The sequence below is a fragment of the Cordyceps fumosorosea genome, assembly GCF_001636725.1.
Source record: "Cordyceps fumosorosea ARSEF 2679 chromosome Unknown scaffold_12, whole genome shotgun sequence".
NCBI lineage: Eukaryota > Fungi > Ascomycota > Sordariomycetes > Hypocreales > Cordycipitaceae > Cordyceps > Cordyceps fumosorosea.
In genome coordinates this window covers 707,698-724,477 of record NW_017387312.1, presented here as the reverse complement: position 1 = coordinate 724,477, position 16,780 = coordinate 707,698, and the positions used below count along the sequence as shown (strand labels likewise).

The 16,780-nt window shown below is 54.8% G+C and overlaps 7 protein-coding genes across 7 annotated transcripts; 4 read left to right on the top strand and 3 right to left on the bottom strand.

Annotated features, from left to right (window-relative positions):
* Positions 1–131: 131 nt before the first annotated feature.
* Positions 132–773, top strand: ISF_05328 (hypothetical protein; the record flags this gene model as incomplete). Its single annotated transcript, XM_018848933.1, has 2 exons — positions 132–326; positions 447–773. 2 exons carry the CDS (start codon positions 132–134, stop codon positions 771–773), a joined length of 522 nt encoding a protein of 173 aa, XP_018704069.1.
* Positions 774–1,423: 650 nt separating this feature from the next.
* On the top strand, positions 1,424–3,167 carry ISF_05327 (Heat shock protein DnaJ; the record flags this gene model as incomplete). The annotated part of the gene is made up of 3 exons (XM_018848932.1): positions 1,424–1,615; positions 1,680–2,914; positions 2,978–3,167. 3 exons carry the CDS (start codon positions 1,424–1,426, stop codon positions 3,165–3,167), a joined length of 1,617 nt encoding a protein of 538 aa, XP_018704068.1.
* A 549-nt stretch (positions 3,168–3,716) lies between these two features.
* ISF_05326 (Heat shock protein DnaJ) lies at positions 3,717–4,529 on the bottom strand (the record flags this gene model as incomplete). The annotated part of the gene is made up of 3 exons (XM_018848931.1): positions 3,717–4,263; positions 4,344–4,387; positions 4,455–4,529. The coding sequence occupies 3 exons, from the start codon at positions 4,527–4,529 to the stop codon at positions 3,717–3,719; spliced, it is 666 nt and encodes a 221-aa protein (XP_018704067.1).
* Positions 4,530–5,949: 1,420 nt separating this feature from the next.
* On the top strand, positions 5,950–7,647 carry ISF_05325 (carbamoyl transferase; the record flags this gene model as incomplete). The annotated part of the gene is made up of 1 exon (XM_018848930.1): positions 5,950–7,647. One exon carries the CDS (start codon positions 5,950–5,952, stop codon positions 7,645–7,647), a length of 1,698 nt encoding a protein of 565 aa, XP_018704066.1.
* Positions 7,648–8,068: 421 nt separating this feature from the next.
* Positions 8,069–10,818, top strand: ISF_05324 (dead box ATP-dependent rna helicase; the record flags this gene model as incomplete). Its single annotated transcript, XM_018848929.1, has 2 exons — positions 8,069–8,339; positions 8,396–10,818. 2 exons carry the CDS (start codon positions 8,069–8,071, stop codon positions 10,816–10,818), a joined length of 2,694 nt encoding a protein of 897 aa, XP_018704065.1.
* Positions 10,819–11,532: 714 nt separating this feature from the next.
* ISF_05323 (hypothetical protein) lies at positions 11,533–12,537 on the bottom strand (the record flags this gene model as incomplete). Its single annotated transcript, XM_018848928.1, has 1 exon — positions 11,533–12,537. One exon carries the CDS (start codon positions 12,535–12,537, stop codon positions 11,533–11,535), a length of 1,005 nt encoding a protein of 334 aa, XP_018704064.1.
* A 1,153-nt stretch (positions 12,538–13,690) lies between these two features.
* On the bottom strand, positions 13,691–15,135 carry ISF_05322 (hypothetical protein; the record flags this gene model as incomplete). The annotated part of the gene is made up of 2 exons (XM_018848927.1): positions 13,691–13,705; positions 13,774–15,135. The coding sequence occupies 2 exons, from the start codon at positions 15,133–15,135 to the stop codon at positions 13,691–13,693; spliced, it is 1,377 nt and encodes a 458-aa protein (XP_018704063.1).
* Positions 15,136–16,780: the final 1,645 nt, after the last annotated feature.

Below are 16,780 nucleotides of genomic sequence, written 5' to 3'. Positions count from 1 at the left end.
GCCCTGCGGTTTTGGCCTTTCCCTAGTCACGGTCTCGCCGCGCCAAAAGTTGCACTTTCTTCCGCTTCTTCCTCCTCTCCTCTTCTCTTCCTCCTCAACACCGCGGCTGCCAAGCACCACAATCCGCGACCATGCCCCCCAAAACCTCTGCTCGAGCGCAGGACGAGAAACCTGACCTTCCTGCTCCAAAAGAACGCCCTTCGGCTTCCTCCACCAAGATGCGCCGCAACGCCAGCCAGACCAGCAACAACCAGCCTCGTGAACCGCCCACCAGCATCCCGACCTCGGCACCCGCGCCAGGCCTTTTCGAGCCCACGCCTCCTACAGTAAGCCCTCTCGATCTTCCGGAGTCTCGATTTATCCAATTTTCCTTGGTGAAGAGCTTGCCTTTCCGCACCCCGCTTCACCACCACCGTCGCTGACTCTGGTTCCCCCGCGCGCACCAGATCCCCTGGACCTCCTTCGAGCGAGACGCCCTCCACGCATACCGACGCGAATACGACCTCAACTCCTCGACGTCATTTGTGAGCACATTTCACCAATATATACTCACAGACAGAGCCGGCATCGGCCTGCACTCACCGACCATGGTCCGCAAGAGAAAGACTCGTCGCCAGAACAAGGACAACCTGGCTCTGGCCGTGCGCAAGCACTTCAATGGCGTCGGCATCCAAGAGAACGACGTCATTGTCGACTTTATTTGCAAAGTTCGCCATAGCAAGTCTGTCAAGCTTATAGGGCCGAGCAAGAACGAGCCTCTGTTCGCCGATTAGGCGACCGTGCCGAACTCTACAGCACAACGAATGATTCATGACGACGGCGTTATGATTTTTGATACCTGGCATTGGAATTCTCGACAACTCGATTGGAAACTAGAGCATAAATTTCGCTTGTTTTTCGCATTTTCCAGCATTTCTTTCAGCATATCTTTTTCCCCGTTGCCGCCTGTTTGGCCGGAGGCGACATAGCTTCCGCGGTGCGACCCATCAATTTGGTGGCTGAATGTTTTCCACTCCCACCTCTACATATACAGACACAGACATTACACTTCATTCAATAGCGTGAACGCAGCCAAAGTTCTGCACTTCACTACGCACATTTTACAAGGCTTAATAAATTGGTCTAGATGGGCATATTTTTGTTTTTAAACGAACGTGGTCAATCCTCCATGCCCATATCTCGTGGCTTTCTTGCTTCTCCACCAATAGCACGCTTGCGAATTCAGGCGGTATCGGTCGGCTTATGACGGCATTCACGCCTGAGGCAGCTTGACCCGGTTTAAGACCGGCTAAAAAAGTCGAGTCTCTCCGACCGGCGAGAACCTCCTAGAACCACACTGAGGTCGCCGATACTCAAACCTAACGCTATCAGCCATCTTTTTGGTCGGGTACTTGGTGAATCAAATGAATCGCAACTCTTCGATATGACCTCAAGCATTCTGCTGAAATCCACGGCGCCCGCCCGCGCCTTGGCGCATAACCATGCAGCGGCTGCTCGCAAGATTGCTAGCCCCTTGACGAAATGCGCCAGAATTCACACTGCACCGTCGCGAGCGACGTCGCCATCAGCCAAGTCGTCTAGTGTCAAAATCAACAAGACGCCTTCATTGTCGCGCGTACGTTGTGACCAGTGAAGTCATGAAATGAGTCTGGGAGCGGTGCTAATCTACCTTTCTATAGAACTTCCACACGACTAACAAACTTTCCTCTAAAGATCCATACAAGGCTCTCGGCGTCGACAAGAGCGCATCTGCTTCAGAAATTAAAAAGGCATACTACGGGCTCGCAAAGAAGTTTCACCCCGACACAAATAAAGACGCTTCCGCCAAGGACCGGTTCGCCGATATCCAATCCGCCTACGAAATCCTGTCCGATCCAAAGAAGAAGGAGCAATACGACCAGTTCGGCGCCGCCGGTTTCGACCCCAATGGCAACCCTGCAGGTGGTGATCCCTTCGGCGGAGCGGGCAATCCTTTCCATGGTTTTGGCGGGGGTGGCCAAGGCGGCTTCGGTGGCGGCTTCAACTTTGATGACATATTCTCCGCCTTTACGGGCGGCCAGGGGGGCCCGTTTGGCAGCGGACGGCGCGGGGGTCGTGCGAACCCTTTTCAACAAGAGATCCTTGTCGGCGAAAATATCGAGGTCCAGGCCAGCATCACATTCATGGAGGCTGCCAAGGGCACAAGCAAAACCATCTCCATCACACCAACCGTTGAATGTGGCACCTGCACGGGGAGCGGCCTGAAGACCGGATCGCAGCGCGCGCCCTGTAAGGCTTGTAACGGAACAGGAACTCGCCTCCATTTTATGCAGGGCGGTTTCCAGATGGCTTCCACTTGCGGTACCTGCGAAGGCTCCGGATCGACAATTCCCAAGGGCTCCGAATGCAAGACCTGCTCCGGCCACGGTGTAGTCCGCGAGCGCAAGACCATCACCGTTGATATCCCAGCCGGTATCGAGGACGGAATGCGACTGCGAGTGGACGGCGCCGGCGACGCGCCAGCAACCGGCCGCTCCGCCGACCCCAACGCCCGTAGCCAGCGCGGCGACCTCTACGTCTTCGTCCGCGTGGCCAAAGACCCCAAGTTCACGCGAGAAGGCTCCAACATTCTTCACACTGCCAGCATTCCCCTGACGACGGCGCTCCTTGGTGGCCAGGTTTCCATCCCCACTCTGGACGGCTCCGTCAACGTCAAGGTCGCGACCGGCACCAACACGGGTGACAAGATTACGCTCTCCGGCATGGGAATGAAGCGCCTCGGCTCCCGACGCGGTGGCTCCGGCGACCTTCGCGTTGAGTTCAGGGTCAACATGCCCAAGTACCTCAGTGCCAACCAGCGCACTATTGTAGAGATGCTCGCCGATGAAATGGACGACAAGACGGCGCGACGAGTCATGAATGTTTCGCCTTCCAGGTGAGTTTTCCCCAACGTCGAGCTTTAGTGCTCGACCTCGACCTACTACTGACGGTGTCACAGAAACGCTTCACCTAGTGGCGACGCCGCCTCCCACGAAAACGAGGGCTTCTTAAAGTCAGTCTGGCACAAGATGACAAACCACCCAGCACACGAAAAGAAGCCTGACGGCGACGGCACTTCCTCCGCGGGCGATAAGTCACCGACGAAAAAGAGCGACGGCGAGGAGACCAAGAAGCCAGACTCCGCCTAACTCGAAATGATGGCGACAAAACCCTTGTATCATATTTGAGCGGACTCGTTGCCCGCGCAGGTCGCCATCCTCAGATTACTGGACCTGCAATTATTCTTGCATTCACAAAGGTGTTTTAAAAATAGCATTTATTCAAGATAGGAGAAAAAAAGAAGGCGGACCAAGGGATGTATAAAATGGCGTTTTGTTTCCACAGGCGGTCATCAACCCGGCCCTTTATCGACAGAGTTACTGGGTGGCGGGTTGACGAGTTGAGAAGACGTATTGCGCCGTGTATGCTAATAGAGCAAATGTTTCAATTGTATATGGAGAGACCATTCTATCTAGTCGGAGACAAATCCCCCCATTCTTGACAATATAGCGTTTCTAGTACTTGACACCTTTGCTTCGCGTGATCCGTAGTCGACTGCTGCATCCTAGTGAGGATACAAGGTGCCTCTGGTTCTGTATTTGGGTATCTGAGCTGATAATATTTTATTTTTTCGTTTATCGAATGCTGCTTCTTTCAAGCATGCATCGGTCGCAAGCGCCCCCCTCCCGCTCACACCCTCAACCGATGGGCTTCATCTTTTTCTTCTTCTTCTTGTCCGGCTCGCCACTCCCGCCACCACCGACCTTGCCCTTGTGAAACTGCCGCCAGTTGGTGATGCGCTCCTCGCGGGTAGCCTCCCAGTCCTGGTCGTGCTGGCGCTTCCTCTTGCGCTCCTCGGCCTCCTCGTCCGCGCGGCGCTGCTCGCGGCCCTCCTCCTGCATCTGCGCGCGCGCCTGGCGCCTGCGCCGCTTCTCGTCGTCGACGAGCACCTCGCGGGCCTTGTCGCGCCACGCGCGCGCGAACTCGTCCGTCTTGAGCTCCTCGCTGTCGACGGTCAGCTTGCGCTCGCGGAGGAGCAGGGCGCGCGCGTCGGCGATGGCCTCGTCGAGGCGCGCGCGCTGCTTCTCGTCGAACAGCTCGACCTGCGCCTTCTTGAGCCGGTCAAAGGCCTCGGGCGCGCGCGGGTTCTTGCACTTGTCGGGGTGGATGAGGAGAGACTTCTTGCGGTAGGTGATCTTGATGTCGGACTCGGGCACGCCGGGCTGGAGGTCGAGGACGGCGTAGCTGGACAAGGGGACCAGGGTGGTTAGCAGTGGGCCGAGGTGAGGTAACGGGGGTAGTGACGGGAGGGAGAGGGTTCTTACGCATCCAGCCGAAAGGTGTTCAATATTCTATCGATTTCCGCATCCTGTGGATGGTCTGGTTAGTGGCGATGACCGGGGGAGGGCTGTCGCGCGACACAAGAGGGACCGTACCTTTTCCCACTCTTTGGCCTCCGACTCGAGCGCATCCAGCGCGGCCTTGTCTTCTTTATCCAGCTCAGTCGCCATCGTCTCCTGCTATGCGACAGGCTGAGTTATCGAAGTGTTCGGCCCCGCCAAGTATTGATTTTGGTTGATGTTGGCAGGGAGCGGGCGGCGGGTCTGTTGAAGGCGGATCAAATTCAGGTGCTGCGCATTTTAAACGGCAAGTGGGTTTTACTTAGCACAAACATACCTATAGGTATGTAGGTTGATGTGTTGTCCAAGTACAACAATGAATTGATACCGAGTAGTTCTTGACAGAAAAGGTGGAAAACGTTGTTGCCGTAAATAATCAAGCATGACATGATTGATTGGTATTTTTGTTTCAAATGGCCCCAGTAGAATTCACAGCAACTGCTTTCCAAGGTGCCCAAGACCATGGAGCGCTCGGCTGCGCTTCAACTTCAATCACCAAGATAGCCAAGCGGAGCCTCGTGCAATTAATAGCCTACCTACATTTTTAACAAAGTCAGCTTATTCAAACATGTCAATATTTCGTTCTTTAGAAACGAGTGGTGCAGTTGTCTTGCAGTCGCTTGTTCGTTCCCCTTGCGAAGAGAGCTACCCCGCGCGCCTCGTGAGACTGTCAAGTACGAAATGATGAGGGAAAACGGTCCAAAGCAGCATCGTCCATTTCTCTCAAGGCTGCTGCCACAACCGTGGTCTTACAGAAGTCTCCGAGAGGACGACATTGAACTTCAGCTTGGGCCGCTTTGCAGCTTCTCTGTCGATCGAGGTCTTCCGTTTTCCATCGCTCGTAAGGACGTCTAGCCGATGTCGGTCTTTTGCACGTACTGGTCATTAGTATGCACGGTGTAGCCTACACAATTGCCAATGCAATGCAATGCATAATCAAGCACTTCTGGTAGAGGCAAGCCGAGGCTGAACACCAAGTATCACCCCAGCATAAGGTACGATCTATGACACGGAACTATTGCCCATCAAATTACATTTTGAGTGCTGATTCAATCAGAGAGAACTTTTGCCTCAAGATACTGTCGAGGCTGAATGAAACCTGACTGGCATGAGGACCGTACCGGTGACCGTGGTTTAAGTAGCTAGCAGGGAAGAGGGTAACCGCTGCGATTCGGCTTGGGTTGCAAAGCACAACGTAAATCATTTCCCCTGTAGCATCATATTATCTCGGGAGGCCCGTTCTCGTGCTTTTATTGACAGAGCAATATACAAGCCATGTTTCAGTACCTAGCCGTATAGCCCAGCGTAAGAGCCCATCTACCGGATTGTCCTACTCAAAGCATGGCGTTATTAATAAAGAGCGGACAAGTATCCATAAACTCCAATGCAATCCCCGTCGCATTGTCCTCATCTGAATCCAGGCCAGACTTAGATATCGGAGTCGAGCGGATTTGAAGAGACAGCTAGTCTACATAGCAAGGAATCAGTAACGCTGAAGGAGGGAAACTTACGCTTGAAGCGGGCCTCAAAAATGCGAATCCTTGGAATTAACTCGGTCTACCATGAGTCGGCTGCGGCTTTGATCGTCGACGGACAAGTCGTTGCAGCGGCCGAGGAAGAGCGCTTTTCCAGAGTCAAGCACGGCAAGCCGGCAAGGGTTGACAATGCAGATGAGCTGCCCCTTGAGAGCATTCGATACTGCCTTGAATCCGCCGCCATCAAGCCAGAGGACCTGGACGCGATAGCTTACTCGTTTGATCCAGATCTTCGAGCACACGATTTCATCTTGAATGACAAAACGGAGGCTGGGGATTGGGGGACGCCAGAGGGCGAGAAAACCTTCCTTTCTCGCCTCCGGTCGGTGCCTGATGCCTTGGCCACCCACTTCGGCCCAGCCGCCGGAAAGCGCCTCAAGTTCATCCCGCACCACCTCTCTCACGCCGCGTCCAGCTTCTACCCGTCGGGGTATGAAGATGCCGCGATCCTCGTCGCCGACGGCATCGGGGAGGCTGCGTGCACCGTGCTCGCGCGAGGCGACAAAGAGAGCATTACAATCTTGCGGGAGATTCCGTTCCCGCATTCCATCGGCTTCGTCTGGGAGAAGATGAGCAAGTATCTCGGGTTCACTGAGTACGACGCCTGCAAAGCCATGGGCCTGGCTGCGTATGGTGATGCGTCCAAGTTCAAGGGCGTGTTTTCGGAACTGATGCGTGTTGATGATGCCTGTGCATACCACGTCAACCAGGCGACGGCCAACTTTCGATTGCCAGATTTTGATCGCCTAGAGTCCCTTTTCGGGCCCGCTCGTAAACGTGATGCGCCGCTCGAGAGCCACCATTACGACGCGGCCGCCGCTTTACAGGTGGCCACAAACGATGTCCTTCTCGCGCTCGCGCGGGAGCTTCATCAGGCGGTAGGATCCAAAAACCTTTGCCTTGCGGGGGGTGTTGCCCTGAACTGTGTCAGCAACATGGTCATCAAAGAAGCCGGTCTCTTCTCCAATGTGTTTATTCCCTCAGCGCCGCATGACGCGGGTACGGCCATGGGGGCCGCGCTCGAGCTCAATCACCGCATGGGCGGTCGGAGCGACCAGGCCTCCACCACGCCATATCTCGGCCCAGAGTTTGACGAGGCCGCGATTGTCGCAGCATACGACGCCGCCGGGTTGACGCCGCAGGTGTCGAGTGCGCCGGCCGTCGACGCTGCCCAGATGGTTGCTGCAGGTAAGATTGTCGCCTGGTTTCAGGGTCGGATGGAATTCGGCCCCCGGGCACTGGGCAACCGCTCGCTACTGGCAGACCCGCGAAGCCTGGCGACGCGCGAGTTGCTCAACGTCAAGGTGAAGCACCGCGAGATGTTCCGCCCGTTTGCGCCCAGCGTGTTGGCGGAAGCAGCAGGGGACTGGTTCGAGCTCGGCGCGCCATCTCCCAGCCACAACTTCATGCTCTTCGCGTGCCTGGCGACCGCTGAGCGCCGAGACGAGATACCGGCCGTTCTGCACGAGGACGGCACGGCTCGCGTGCAGCTCGTACATCAGAAACAGAACCCGGCGTTCCACCAGCTCATCTCTGAATTCGCAACGCTGACGGGTGTTCCCTTGGTGCTCAACACCTCCTTCAATGACAGCGAGCCCATTGTCTGCACACCAGCTGATGCGATTGCAACATTTCAGAAGACGCGCATCGATGCCCTGTTCATAAGCAACAGGTTTGTCACGCGCGAGGGTTGATTGAGATGGAGATGGAATCGCGCTCAGCTTAGCTTGATGGTAATGTGCGTCCTCTCTTTCAGTGGCACCAATTGTTGTAACCCAGCTGTGTTTCCGCTCACATCCGTTGTATGTCAGCATAGCGGGCGTGGGGAACCTGTGATCAACTCGCCAGGCACCGTTCAATATATAAATAAGTTTCAGAAATCCCCAATGGTTTCACTCTTATTGATCGAACCAGCTCGATCCCAATGTAGTAGCTAAAACGGATGTCCGTCGTTCTGGTCGCCAACCACCACCCCGCGGCGATAAGATAACGACGGCGGCCCCAGAAAAAAATTGCCTGCGCCAACAGCCAGAAAAAAAAGTCCATCCGCCAGCTACTGTCAGTCACTCGGTCACCTCTCGACAGTCGGAGCTCACACACAATATCTCGGCCGAAATGGTTAAACGCGCAGTCTCTCCCGCGGCCTCTGAGCCCGAGATGGACATTTTCGTGTCCATTTACCCAGGAGATGAGACCGACGGCAAGCAAGCTGGCCCTGTGGGCAACGACGCCGATTTCGATTTCGACGGTCTGATCAACGGGCACAATCAAGGCGACGAGGATGATGATGAAGCATTCATCGCACTGAAGCAGGCTGCTTCCTTTAGAAAATCCACAAATCTCAAGGGCCGCACCGTAAAAAAGGGTGGTGGCTTCCAAGCCATGGGTATGACTTCCTGGCGTTGCACTTCTTCTCGACTCCCAGCACTAACCGGCCTGTAGGATTGAACGCCAATCTACTCAAAGCCATCACTCGAAAAGGCTTCTCGGTTCCGACGCCTATCCAACGAAAAACGATCCCCTTGGTCCTCGACAGAAAAGATGTTGTTGGCATGGCGAGAACCGGTTCTGGAAAGACGGCCGCCTTTGTCATACCCATGATTGAGCGCCTGCGCGCGCACAGCGCAAAGTTTGGATCGCGCGCCCTTATTATGTCGCCTTCGCGTGAACTGGCTATCCAGACTCTGAAGGTCGTCAAGGAACTGTCGAAAGGCACGGACTTGACGGCCGTGCTGCTCGTGGGTGGTGACAGCCTGGAGGAGCAGTTTGGCTTCATGGCGGCGAATCCCGATATTGTCATTGCCACGCCGGGTCGATTCTTGCATTTGAAAGTAGAGATGAATCTCGATCTATCCTCCATCAAATACGTTGTCTTTGACGAAGCTGATCGTCTCTTCGAAATGGGTTTCGCCGCCCAGCTCACCGAAATCCTTCACGCCCTACCCCTCTCAAGACAAACACTTCTCTTCTCCGCTACGCTTCCCACATCTCTCGTCGAGTTTGCTCGAGCCGGTCTCCAAGACCCGAGCCTGGTACGTCTTGATGCCGACACCAAGGTGTCGCCAGATTTAGAAAGCGCATACTTCAGCATCAAGGGAGACGAAAAGGAGGGCTCGCTACTTCACATTCTACACGATGTCATCAAGGTACCGGTCGGCAAGCCGGAAGGAGCCGATGTCTCTGAAAAGGACAACGGCTCAAAGAAGCGCAAGAGAGGGCCTGACGGCCCTGTGCGACCTACCGAACACTCTACAATTGTTTTCACTGCAACAAAACATCACGTCGAATATATCGCCAATCTGCTGGAATGGGCTGGTTTTGCCGTCTCCCATGTCTATGGCTCGCTTGATCAAACAGCAAGACGAATTCAAGTCGAAAACTTTCGCCATGGCAAAACCAACATTCTGGTAGTCACCGATGTTGCTGCCAGAGGTATCGATATACCTGTCCTGGCCAACGTCATCAACTACGATTTTCCTTCACAACCCAAAATCTTTGTTCACCGTGTTGGTCGTACTGCTCGTGCAGGCCAACGTGGTTGGAGTTATAGCTTGGTTCGTGATACAGATGCACCTTACCTACTTGACCTGCAACTGTTCCTCGGGAAGCAACTTGTAATTGGACAGGAAAAGGAGAAGCCATCATATGCGGATGACGTGGTTGTCGGCTCCTTGGTAAGAAATACGCTTGAAGAGCATGTCGAATGGTTCAACAAAGTAATACACGACAACGACGACATCAGCGCTCTCCAAAAGGTCTCTATCAAGGCAGAGAAGCTGTACTTAAAGACGAGAAACTCGGCCTCTAGCCAAAGTGCCAAGAGAGCACGTGAGGTTGTGGCCTCTGCTCCATGGGTTCAATTACATCCTCTATTCGGCAAAGACGTGGCTCGGGACGAGAAGGCGCGAGCGGAGATGATGGCCAAGATTAGCGGCTTCAGACCCAATGAAACCATTTTCGAGATTGGTCGCAGTGACAAGGCTTCCAACGAAGCCGCAGACGTTATGAAGCAACTACGCAAAAGGATCACCCCCCGCAGGAGACAAAAAGCCGAAGCCGAGGAACACTCTGACGACGAAGAGATTGCTGGGCCTACAGCGGATGACTTGGATGAAGACATGGGCGATGACACGGGCCTTGGCGCCGTGGAAGACGACTCTGACGACGACGGTTTAGAAGTCACCGTCTCCAACGCCGGCAAGTCCAAGAAGGACAAGGACGACTGGCGCGACGCCGACGTCTTCATGTCCTACACGCCGCGTACGACCAACGCCGCCGAGGAACGCGGCTACGGCGTCCACTCGGGCGGCGCCGGGTCCAGCTTCGTCGAGGCCGCCCGCGACGTGGCCATGGACCTCGGCAACGACGAGTCGGCCAACAAGTCGTTCGGCGAGGCCAACAAGCAGCGACTGCGCTGGGACAAGAAGGCCAAGAAGTACGTCGCGCGGCAGAACGACGAGGACGGCTCCAAGGGCGCGCGCCTCGTCACCGGCGAGAGCGGCGTCAAGATCGCCGCCTCCTTCCAGAGCGGCCGCTACGACAAGTGGCGCAAGGCGCACCGCGTCGGCCGCGCCCAGCGCGTCGGCGAGGACGAGCGGCCCGGCACGGCCGCGCAGCTGCCCCGCGGCGGCGCCCGCTACAAGCACAAGCAGGAGCAGGCGCCCAAGGCGGCAGACAAGTACAGGGACGACTACGAGGTCCGCAAGCGCCGCGTCGACGAGGCCCGCGAGAAGCGCGTCGGCCGCTTCCGCGACGGCGCGGGCAGCAAGAGGGAGATCAAGGGGGTTCACGACGTCCGCAAGGCCCGCGAGGAGAAGCAGAAGCGCAAGGAGAAGAACGCCCGGCCGATGCGGAAGCGGTCCTAGTTGTTTATTATTGGCATATAGAGAAAACATACGGGAGTTGCCCGGCGTTAATGAAATACTATTCGCATGCACATTCAAATTAACCTGTCCAACGATTCCTGTCAGGAGGTGTTGTGTTTTAACGTCTTTGGTAAGAAAATCTATTGCGTCCCCGTCTATGGAAATGTTATTATTTCGCTTCTGTTTCGCGCAATTAAGGCGGATCAAGGCGAGCGGTGGGAAACGCTCACGCCCAGTAATATGTTGAAGATGCACAGCGACAGAAAACCCAAAGCGAATAAACGACGAGAAAATAAACAAACACAACGCCAATGAGGAGTTTGGCCCAGTATGAGGGGAAATTCCGATGGTCATTAAAAAGTCTGGCTGTGAATTATCAAAATAAAAAGATTCCTTCACTGAAAGCAGCTACCTTATAAACAAGATCCAAAAACTGTGACATGCACAGAAAGAAAAGGGAGTCTTTATAAGCCACGACCATTCCTTTTTCCTTTCTATGTTAGAGTGCCTGGTTCTTGTTTAGGCAACTGCCCGTAGTAATCTTTTATCTTCATAACGCCAAAATAGACCGAAATACAAAACAAAAACGCAGTTGATGATGTGGGTATCAAAGATATTATAGTCGATGTAGAAAATATATGCCCAGTAAAGAAGCGCTGGCGAAATGGAGTGCGTAAAGGAAGAAATCAAAAGAATATGTTCATGTAGCATCTGTTACACGTTCTCGAGGCTAGACACCCACGATCTGACTGCATCACGGAGCAGATTGGGACGTCTTCGCGAGTTTGTGCCAATGTGTGTGTCACCGTCTTCATCGCGCTGGTCAATTACATCCCGGATAATATCCTCCAGCGCAGACAGCATGACGGTTTTGCATTGCACACGCGGCATTTCGGTAGGGGGATTCGCCATTTCTGTCGTCTCCGAAAGCGAGTCGGGAGTAATGTCAGCGCTCCCGCCAAAGCTACTGGAGGCTCGCATAGGAACAGCAGCTGAAGCCGTGTCTTTGGTGACTTCAGAGTTGGCGCCGATGACCTTTTCAACAGCCTCAACAAGGGACTTGTCGGCATCAAGAAGCACTTCCTCGGCCCATTCTTCGCCCAGTTGGGTTTCGTATGGCAAGACCGAAGGTGTATGGGCGCTGATTGGCTGTGAAGAAGGAATGTCGGCTCCTGCTCGAGTCTTTACCCGCCTCCGATACACAAGGCGAGAGACAGTATTCGTGGTGGTGTCAGCTATGATGGTAGAGCTAATGTCCACCCAGCGCTCATCTGTTCCACCATCCCGAGGCGAAAGCGGTGCCGGTGTGGGCTCAGCTCGCATCGCAGCTTTCACCTTGTCAACGAGGTTATCCTGCGGAGGAATGGCTTGCAGTGAAAAATCAGGATGAAAGCGGCTGAGCCAACCTGCGGCATTCAGAGGCGTATCACCATCGATCGTAATTCGTGCCGACTGCTCAAAGAAGTCCAAGTTGCTAGGCAGCCCCGGCGTGGAAAGATACCCGCTGCTGGAAGGCGAGCTGATAGCGGACTCGAACGACGTAATATAATCGGGAAATGGTACGTCAACGTCGATAATCCCATCCTCGGGATTTATTGAGGTCTTCACAGGGGAGTCAAACACTCCAGTAGGGTCGGGTGTGCGATCCGCCTGCGAAAAAGATGCCCGTTGCTTCACGTTGGTAGTTGCAGCAGTGGTGCCGGTGCCCTGTCTTGTCATTGCCGGTGGTGTCTCTATAAATGCACGCGGAGATGGCGCACTTGGTAAATCACTGGTCTCTTCCAGTACCACAGACTCCTGTACCATTTCAGCCAATCGATCGGTCTTCGGGAAGGCTGATTTGATGGGCGACCGAAGCTCGCTAGTCTGACTTGCAGTATTGCTGTCGGAGGAGTCTCGTCGTCGTGGTGTCCAGAAGCCACTCATGAGGTTTCCCCATTTCAGGCCAGAGCTAGGAGGGCGGGAACTTGTCGTGCTCACGCTGGCATTACTCTCACCCCGTTTCAGCGATCTTTTTAAGTCGTCAGCTGCAAAGCTGCTGCTGCTCCCTGGTCGATGGCGTAGATGGCTTTCACTTCGCTGCAAGCTCGTGAAATGAGGCATGGTTGGCTCTTGAGTGATAGTTGCGGTTGTGGCAGCGCTGCTTTTCCTCGTAACCAGGTCATTACCAGCAATCGGTAAGTTCGTGGTCCGGATAGAGGCTGCATCAGACGCGCGTCTCTGGTGGTTTCTGTCCACACCAAATTGTGCAAACTGTGGTATAACAGTCGAGTTTCTCGCGCTTTGGCTTCCGACGCGCGAATGCGATGCTCGTCTAAGCCCAGTTCGGCGGTTTATTTTCCGCCGAAGTGACTCTTCTCGTAGAACTGGAACCACAAAAGTTGGGGGAGAATTTGAGAGCGGGCCAAAAGAGGTTGATGTACTCGCACGATGCACCCGGGGGACGTTCATCTGCTGGTTAGCGGGTAGAAAGCCAGCTAGAAGAAAGATCAGCCTTCGGGCAGCCATCTTATCATCCGAGATAATGATTGTTCTGGCAGGTAGAGACATGTCCTCTTCGTGTTTATGGCGCGCTTGGAGAGCTGCCTTTCTGCGGTAGGAGGGGCTGCAGAGGGCGGACAGCCAGTCCACATGTGTGGCAAGGAATCCCGTGAGAAGATTGTAGAGGAAAGGGCCCTTGTTGAGTGAGGAAGCCCACTTCGCCGTCCAGATAGCTTCATCGCGCCATATACCCCATCGTCCCTGTCCGGTGAGAACACGCGCAGCTCCGATACCCATGACAATTCTGCTCCTTGCTAGTCCAACTTCCAAGGCAATATCAATATCACCTGCAAGGCAGTTGGGTAAAAGAGAAACGAGTTTGGTAGTACTTTTAGCCGGTTTGATTCTTGGAGGCTCAGCATTGCGTCTGTCATTCAGAGCTGAACTTCTCGAAGAGTGGCTCTGATGTGTTACCATAGGCGTCTGCTGGCCGGGAGATGCGGAATCAGCATGCTTGAGTAATTGGTGTATTCTCGTGGCGGAGAGTGACTGAAGGTGCGTCAACGTTCGCATGATGATGTCCCAGTGCTGGGTCAACGAGTCGATTCTATCTTCAACATCCAACGCAAACGGCGACTCGTTTGGATCAGTAGGCATACCAGAACCAAACATGTTCCAGCCACCACCGCCAGCACGTACAGAATTGTAGGATGAAGAGTAAACCTCTTGCTCATTATATGAGCCTGGCTCGCGGAATGCCGGTTTAGAAGGCACAGCGGAAGAAAGCCGCGACGTCGCAGGTGGCAGCTGGACAACAAGAACAACAGCATACATTGGAGTACGCCGTTGCTTCGGTTGCTTCTTCTTTTTGCGCGCAGCGGCCTCGTCGGTGGTGGCTGGGAAAGGGAAGCCAGCATGCTCATCTGCAAATCTATTTTGCGGTGTCGCACAGGGCTCAACTTCTTCAGTTGCCAAGTTGACAGGAAAGAGTCGAGTAATCAAAACCTTCTTGCGATCACTTTGTCGCGGTGTGGTGCTCGCTGTGGGAGGCATGGAGGAAAAGGTTGGGGACATAGCCTGCGAGGAAAAAGACTGCGAAAGCTTACTTGAACGCATGCTAGAGCGGCCAATAGAACTGCGACCGTCTCCGACACTGGAGACAGTTTCGCTCGCTCGTGTCTCGCCAGGAACGACGTGTACTTTGGTAGATGTCCCTTTGTAAGCCATCAATTCAGAGTTGCCAAAAATGCAGCTTGAAAAGGTCGCCAGCTCTTCACGATATTCGCGATAGGCTCGTTGGGCGTCAGTTTCAGCCTGGCTCTGATTGCGGTTGTGTATGGAACCACGTCGGTCAAAGGCACCTTGGCGGAACTGCGTTTGGGTGCTTTCTGTGTGAATCGAGACTGGGCGCGAATGGCTCACACTGCCCTTGCGAGGGGACAATGGGTTCCTCCGGCCTTCACTGTTAGACGCTGTGCGGTCGACCTCAGCTACAGGATGACTGTCAAACAGAAGGGACGCAGAGGTCGCGCCGAGATTATCTTGCATGATCAAAATGCGGACATCGCGAACATCGATGTCAATTTCGTCGTTGAAGTCATAGGCGCTGGCGGAGGCGGCGGATGGTGTAGGAGGCGCAGTAGAAAATGGGAAAACTTGGTCATTTCGATGCTGGTAGAGCGCATGCGCGTCGGGGAAGAGGAGATTCCGTGTGTGGATGTCTTCTTGCACAGAATCGAGCGAGAGAAGAGGACGGGGACTAGCACTTGATCCTTGATCATAAGTGCTGGCTGCACCGCTGCCGCCGGTGCCGAGATTAAGCAGCCGGCCGATCATGTTGCTTGATCGCGACGGCTGGTCGCTTCGGATTGGGTCTCCTTTTAATCTAGGTCAATGAACTGCCGTCCATTACCGGGAAACGTATTGAAGTGCTGCCGGAGTGGACGCATAGTCGGAAGAAGGCGAATATTGGCTCTCGAGTTGTGCAGCGTTAATACGGCACGCCGGGTTTCCCGGTATTCTTGGAGGGGATGTTCTCTAGAGGAGGGGCTGTCGGCTCCTATGTTGCGGGTTTGAGTAGGTGAGGGCCGGTACGTTGTCGAAGTCGGCGTATGGATAGAGTTCGCGCAGGGCCGTTGGCACGGCGGGTTGGTCTTTAAGAGGATGGGGAAGAGGGGGGAGAGAGAGGGTATAAAAGCTGGCAGGCAGAGGCGCACAGCGTCAGGTGAGGCGGAAGCGAGTCGGTCAGAGTTGTCGTGGTTCTCGAGGGATGCACATGTCCGGGCGGGTTACCAGAATGGGTCGGGGCGGCAGGTTGGTGGCAGTATGAGTTCGGCTCGTCGGGATGGCGTGCGAGCAGAGTGCATGCAGTACGGCGCACTAAAGCGCAATGAGTACTAATGGCACAAAGCAGGCGACGGAAGGGAAGGCTGCGTGCGACGAGAAAGAGAAAGACGCCTAACAGGGAGGGCGGTGATGGAGGCAAAGACGAGAGGACGAGGCGGAGGCGATTGAAATCAGTGGCCCCGATATGGCGGTGGTGTGGATTGGTGGTGGCCGAGACTTGACGACCGACCCAGAAAGCTGGGACGAGGGACTCATTCAAGAGCCAGCGAGCGCGAGCGAGGGTGAGTGATTCGGGGCAAGCCAAACAAGCCCACCTTCAGGGCGTGGGCTTGCCTAGCACAAGGACAAGGACCAAGGTATCGTCGCACTCTGGTGGCGTCGCAATTAGCTTCAAGGCTGGTACCGGCAGGGATTAGCGCCCTGGACACTTTGATACCCGGTCTCGCTGTCGAAAAGTCTCGCCCACAAACTTGGCTGGATGTGGTGCTAGCATGGGCCGGCGGCAGCGGTTTTTTGTTCGGAGGCTCCAAAAGTCGGAGGGAGAGGATGGGCTCTCGGGCTCAGCGAGGAATGTCGAGTGTCACTAGTGACCATTGGCGCTGGCAGCTAATATTCTAGCCTGGTGGGATGGTGGATGGAAGCTTGGTTTTAGTGTGTGAATCTGCGGCGGGTATGAGGAGGGACGGCATCCAGAAAGCCCTGATTCCCCTCCAATGTGGTTTCGTGAGCGACTGGCGGCAAGGAAGCTGGTGTTGCTGCGGGTAACAAAGGAGTAAAGGATTCTGTCAACCTGGCTATGCGACCTTGGATGGTGCTGATCATGCGCATTGTTGGCAGGAGGCAATCCGATCTACATAAGACGGGGGCCGCGGGATTGGTGATGAACGACGTGTTGAAGCATCACCAATACTCGCCACCAGTTTTAACCTGTAGAGGCATTTACAAACGGATGGAGGAGGAACCGGAGGAGGAGGCGGAGCGAAGGGGGAGGGAGAGCAAGCGGGTTGCCAGCTGGCAGCTTGCAGCTGGTAAAGCCATCCATCCCATCCCATCCGTCCAACCGTTTGCATGAACTTGGCTCGTCTCTCTTCCGCCTCTTCTTTGACCTGCCAGCTGCACGCACAGCTTGTCAGCT